General features: G+C 42.6%; 1 protein-coding gene across 1 annotated transcript in view; it reads right to left on the bottom strand.

The window, feature by feature from the left end:
* Window positions 1–6,194, bottom strand: part of MRPL15 (mitochondrial ribosomal protein L15) — a 230,826-nt gene extending 224,632 nt beyond the window's left edge. The window contains exon 1 of the mRNA XM_044065520.1: window positions 6,032–6,194. Coding sequence (XP_043921455.1) covers window positions 6,032–6,136 — 105 coding nt within the window. The 5' untranslated portion in view covers window positions 6,137–6,194. The remainder of the gene's footprint in view (window positions 1–6,031) is intronic.
* Between the last annotated feature and the right edge of the window lie 577 nt (window positions 6,195–6,771).

Raw genomic sequence — 6,771 nt, 5'->3', positions numbered from 1 at the left:
GTGTTGGAGGGAAGCCTTCTAGCTAAATTTTGTTTCTTAGAACTAGCCAGTTTTCTAGTTTCAGCACTCAAATCTGTTTCTTTGAGCTCAGCACTTGTTCAGAACTCATTGTAAGCACAAAATGAGCTACAAATTACTACAGCACTCAACTTTCCTCACTTGTCGAGAGGAAAACAGTTTTTAGTACTTAATAGGCTCCTATCCAGGCATGTCTAAGGGTCAGCTCCCGGAGTTTTCTCCTGTCTACCTGATGAATCTGGGCATTTTGGGGCAATGCAGCAATTGCCTCATGTAAACAGACAACCCTCTCCTCCTACCACCCAACACTACAACCTATGAGAGATGCACTTATATAGCCAAACTGGAAGCAAAGCTCTCTTCACCCAAGACTGGACTAGACAGTCAAGAGGAGAAGGTAAACATTTGCACCACACCACACTCATCACATAGCCCCTCAAAACCAAAACACACACACAGAAACACAAAATACACACCTACATTCGCAGAGGCTCTCAAAAAAATTCTACCCAAGCAACAGGGACCTCCAAAGCAGAAATGCAAGCCAACTCCACCCCCCCCAACACAACCCAAATGACACATACCCACAAACTCAGTGCCAATCAATGACAGCCCATAAGGCATAACAACGTACCCAACACGCTAGTCATAGGTGACTCTATAGTCAGGCACACTGATGCTCACCAGGCTAACAAAGAGAAAGCTACTGTGAGTTGCCTGTCAAGTGCCAGGATCCGCCACATAACACATGCATTCAGGTCACTCCACAAGTACAAATATGACTCTGTCATTGTCCATGTTGGTGTGAATGACCTGAGACGTACCTCCCTGGACTACATGAAAAGAAACATGGAGGAGCTGTCCGATCTTGTAGCCCAGGTAGGTATGACCCTAGCCCTGAGTAGCATCCTGCCATCACCCAGAATGATACCACAGTACAAGAACAAAATGATTGACTTCAACAATTGGCTAAGCTTCTGGTGTTATTCTAAGGGGATCCAGTATCTGTCTGCCTGGGATGACATGATCGACAAACCACAATGCTTTGCCAGAGATGGTCTGCACCTGTCATCCTCGGGATTCCGGATACTGGCCAAGGCTCTTGCCACCCATATAGTGCCTTTTTTAGGCAAAATTCAAATGACAAATTCACCACCGTAACAGGTACAAGCAAGCAGAAACTGAGGGTAATGCTACTTAATGCTAGATGTCTAAACCTCAAAATGCACTAACTCGAGGCACTCCTTAAAATGGAAAACATAGACATCTGTGCATTGACCGGGACCTTCAAGGCTCCAGAGAGCACCCCTGCATTACCAGGCTATACTTCCTACCACATCTTTCGGCCACCTAACCTGGACCGAAGCACTAAAGGCGGAGGCATGTCCATATTCATGAAGGATATCCACACCTCCAGGTTGGTTGCTCAGCATAATGCATCCCAGATTATCCAAGTGCAATTAACTCTGGGCAAGACCGCAATCCAAATTGTAGCTTGCTACAGATCCTCCACCATGCCCCAGGATTCCCACTCCTCATTTCTTCATACACTGGAAAATATTAGGGTACAACCTAACACCCTAATAATGGGCAATTTCAGCTACCCCACCATTAACTGGGAAAACTACTCATGTACCAACTCTTGTGCTCAACATTTTCTGGAATTCATAAATTCCAACAAATTGGATCAAGTTATCAGCAGTAATATCCTAGACCTGGTAATTACCAACATGGGCAACCAGTGTTCCACACCAGAGATAAATTCCTCGGTCAGATCCGACCACAAGCAAATCACCCTAGACATCCACATCCCAACCCCACCCCCAATTATGGAAACCGCCATAAAAAATTTCTCCAAAGCCAACTTCATGCTTCTTAAGACAGAAGTGGCAAACTTCACGACACCCATACTGACGGACAATAGAGGTACAACTGCTGAATCCTATACAACTGCACTTTATAAGCACTTACACGAGTGCATGGATAGTGCAATCCCTAACAGAACCAAGATGCTATCCTCCAAAAAAAGGAAGCTAATCTGGTGGTCCCCTGCCATAAACAAACTCTACAATAGAAGAAAGAAACTGTTGCAAAAAAAAGAGTAAAATCCCATGATTTGAGGAACTCCATGGTCAGCCTCAGTAAGAAGCTGTAATCCCTCGTAAAATCCTCCAAAGCCAGTTACGAAAACAAAATAGTCACCGATTCTAAACACAACCACAAAGCATTCTATAGCTATGTCAAGAATCTCAATGGCAACACTCAGATCTGCTCTGAGTTACAGCACAGTGGCACTAAATATACAGAACCAACTGATATTGCCAACATCCTGGCAGATAGGTTCGGTGCTAACTCTACCCCTCTGTCATCCCCTAAAGGGCCAATCTCTATACTGGAAGAATGCAAAGTTCCTGTAATCACAGCTGCACAGGTAAAAAAAAAAAAAAAAAAAAAAAAAACTCTCCAAAGCCAAGAACACCGCATACACGGGACCTGACAACATCCCAGGCTGCGTTCTACATGAACTACAGAACAAACTGGCACCCCACCCAAGTACCATGTTCAATCATAGCCTCACCTCTGGCTTTGTGCCCACTGAATGGTGCACAGCAACGGTTATCCCACTCCACAAAGGGGGAGCCACCATGGGAACTACCGCCCCATTAGCCTGACGAGCCTGGTCTGCAAGGCTATGGAACGTATCATCATGGAACTTATAAACAATGACATTGGTAATCTCCAAACTCTGGACCATACCCAGTTCTCGTTTGTAAAAGACAGATCATGTCTCCTAAACCCGATTGAAGTGGTCACCAAAGCCGGTGATGAGGGTAAGGTGGAGCGGTCACCAAAGCCGGTGATGAGGGTAAGGTGGTTCACACAGCCTATCTAGATCTCACCAAGGCTTTCGACATAATCCCCCACTCTGGAATTATAGATAAATTCACTAAACTAGGTATAAATCCCTATGTCACAAGACGGGTTGCCAACTGGCTCACTGACAGAACCCACACTGTGAAAGTAGCAGACTCCAAATCCAACTTCAGACCAGTGACAAGTGGAGTAGCAGACTCCAAATCTAACTTCAGACCAGTGACAAGTGGAGTACCACAGGGTTCAGTCCTAGGTCCTCTCCTGCTTGTATCTACTTCTCTAAAGTACAGGCTAACACAGAAGGTCTTTGGCTAACAAAGTTTGCAGATGACTGCAAACTAGGAGCCATAATCAAAACTCCTAACGATGTGGACATCCTACAAAAGGGCCTCACTGAGACAGATGCCTGGTGTCAAAGCCATGGCCTCAAGCTCAATGCCAAGTGCACTGTCATCCCTTTTGGTAAAAACTCTGTACCCATGAACTAACACATAGGCGGTAGTCTAATTAACACCGAAAGTGTGATAAGAAACCTTGGGACACAGGTGGACAGTAGTCTCTCCTTTGATAATCAAATCGCCACAGTAGTCAGGAAATAAGTGGCACACCTCATCACAAAATTTATTTATTTATTTATCATTTGTTGACCGGGAAAGTCTGACTAGGTTCCACAGAGCCTGTTTTCAGCGGAGGCCTGGGGAGAAATGCTCCAGATGCATGTCTTTGGAATGTGGAAGGAAACCGGAGTACCCGGAGGAAACCCACGCGAACACAGGGAGAACATGCAAACTCCACACAGAAGGCACCCCAGCCAAGAATCGAACCAGTGAACCTCTTGCTGTGAGGCGACAACGTTAACCGCTGCACCACTGTGCCGCCCGCAATTTCGTAACTACAAAAGGTTTCTCATCCAGAAAAAAAAGGTCATTGTTCCCCTCTACTCATCACTCATTAGACCCTTTTTAGTATGTACCTCACAAGACATCTACAACAACTGGAAAGGCCACAGAAAGACCTCACAGTGAGGATTACCAGCCTCAAACAGATGTCCTACACAGACTGTCTCAAAAAACTCCAGCTTTACTCGGTCGCCTATCGCCTACTCAGAGGCGATCTCTGCCCAACATATAAAGCTATGTCAAACCCAGAGCTGTTGGACATGCTCCACTTAAAGAAATCCCAATCCCTCCGACCTACACACTCTAGGGACCTAAACCGTGTCACCACAATAAACAGAACATGCTGGAGAGATAGATTCCTGTCCCAGAGGCTTCCCATACTCTGGAACAAACTACCTATCTATATCAAACAAAGTTCCTTATTAGCACTCAAGAAAAATCTTGATGATTGGATGGGAGATAGGAAATTCACCCCGGGGATCACTTCTGTGGCTCTGCTTGACAGGAGCACAGGAAAATTATTTTCTTGGGTGGCAAAATCCAGGGTACCATATGGCTAGGCTTATATAGGCCCTAGAGCCAATAGCCTAGTACCTACCTATGAACCTATAAATACTGTACCATCCTGACAAAACCCCTGCCCTAACAAGCCTACTAAACTTCCATAGTACCAATAGGGAACTTCAGTCCAGTAACAAAGCCCTAGTAGAAGTCATTCCATATAAAAATAGCTCAGGATAATCTCTACTCCCTTATGAAGTTGCAAAAATATGGAACACATTTCCTCCACACCTCAGGCTACAAAACCACTCTACCGCATTCAAAAATCTCCTTCAATCACAACTTTATGAAAATCAATTTTGTAACTACAACGACCCTCCCTGAACCAACCTCTACTACACTTCTATCCATAGTCACCCCCTATTAAACATGTTTCCATGGTATCGTACTCTACCCCTATGCAGACTAAACTCAATGTAATTATCTATCATACTTTTTTTCTACGCAGTTGATAGTATAGGCTCACCTATATATCTTGCAACCAGTTTTCTTCTAAAATTAACTTGTTAAACTTTGCTTAATTTTTTAAATTATTGATAAACATCGTTACTCTTTGTTATGTAATTTCATCAAATTACTGTGTAACCCGTGGAGCTTTTCTCCCCAGGACTCAACTGAAAAAGGACATCTGTTGTCCAGCTGATCCTGATAAACACTTGTCAGTTCGAAGTAGACTACTACTTAAGCTCAATCTGAGTTTTAAAGCGGATTTGTTTGTTACCCAGTACTACGACACTAGCCTTATGTATTTCAAAGGTAGACACTGGTAAAGGTAAGTAGTAACAGGGCAGTACTGGTGATGCACACCCTTACGCTACTGTTACAAACTCCGAGATCTCACTACATTGAGGTAGGGGAACTTGCTTGCCTTACAAACCAATCTAGAATCAATGCGTGTATGATGTCACTGGCAAATCTGCAGGGCATACCAATCATTCATTACTTCCATACGCCATCACAGGTATTAGGCCTGTCAATCACTCTGGCCACGCTCATTCCTGCCCTAAACTGCCGGTGAGCCAGTATATTACAACAACACAGAGACTTGCGCTGTATTCCAGTCGATAATAAACTTGACATTCAATCAAATGCGTTATTAAGAAGGAAAATGTAATAATCTAACTACACATAGTTCCATATACATAATTTAAAATTCGTGTTCCGACATCCTGCACAGCTGGGCTAACACAGACGACCTCTAGCCACATCAACTTACAACTTCAACTGCTTTCGTGGTGCAGTCCAACTTCTAGAGGTCAGGTATAATAAGGAACCTGTACCTTATAGATGACAACCTTAAGAGGGTTGTCATCTATATACCATGAACAGAAAGTAACGGAAGGGAGACAGAAATAAGGCAAAACATACTGTCAGAAAGGTCTTTAGTACACTACTAATATTGTATCGAAGGTTTAAGATCAATCCACCTTTGCAGTACAAAATCCGAAAGCAAGTACAAAAATAATGACAGACAAAGTTCACACTACTAAATCTCAACAAAAAAGAAAATAATAAATTAAAGTTTTTAGATAGCTGCCAGGTCTAATATACAGGTTCAAAACAGACAATGCAAAATCATTCGCCAACAAAAATCACGTTAATCTACTGCAGTTGGGACCACGCATTCATCTACCCAAGGTTATTCTGTGTAAAAGACAAATGTTGAATCTATGCCTAACTTCTTTTGCAGCGCCATCGTTGGGTCTCAGATTTGCTAAAGAGACACGTGGTAGGGTTCTCAATAGCTCTAAAGACTGCCTGCCGGTACACTTAGATCCCGACATTTTGCAATACGCTAACGCTTCATATGTAAACTAAACACACACCAGGCGAAAGCTGTTTACGGCAAGCAACAAATATGATATGTTTTACGACAGTGAAGTAAAATTCTCGTAACTATATGTAGTTTGCTAAAGTTTGTAATTCGTTTGCTTATCGTAATTAATTGTGCCTCTCATATGAAAGTTCTTTTTGTTTTGAGCAAATGTTGCGGTTATTTATCGGATGTGTTTAAGTACAGGGATCATACCTCCCAACTTCTTAGAGCAAGAAATCTGGACAAACCGACAAAGCCATTAATAAAAGTGGGGCAACGGTCAAAAATAGAGACAATTTTCAAATATTGCGCCTACAATCTTAGAAAATTGATACAATAACAAGTTTTGCAATAGCATATATTTTCTGAATGGTATGAAGTCTGAAACTAAAATGCCTGTCATTATTTTCTAACTTCAGTCTTTAATGAATTGCCACTAATTTGCCAGAAAACCACAATTTTATGAAAAGCTGACCAAAAATATGAGGGAAAAATCTGTACAGTTGAGGGGTATTTGTACTCTGTTATAGAGTACATTTTTTGAGCATCATTTAGAAACATGTTGGCGTTATCAAGACATATGTCTTTAACAGTCTAAGTTAA

Source organism: Protopterus annectens, chromosome 3.part0 (assembly GCF_019279795.1).
Source record: "Protopterus annectens isolate FY-2018-M chromosome 3.part0, PAN1.0, whole genome shotgun sequence".
Lineage (NCBI taxonomy): Eukaryota > Metazoa > Chordata > Ceratodontiformes > Protopteridae > Protopterus > Protopterus annectens.
This window is presented reverse-complemented; position numbering and strand designations above follow the sequence as displayed.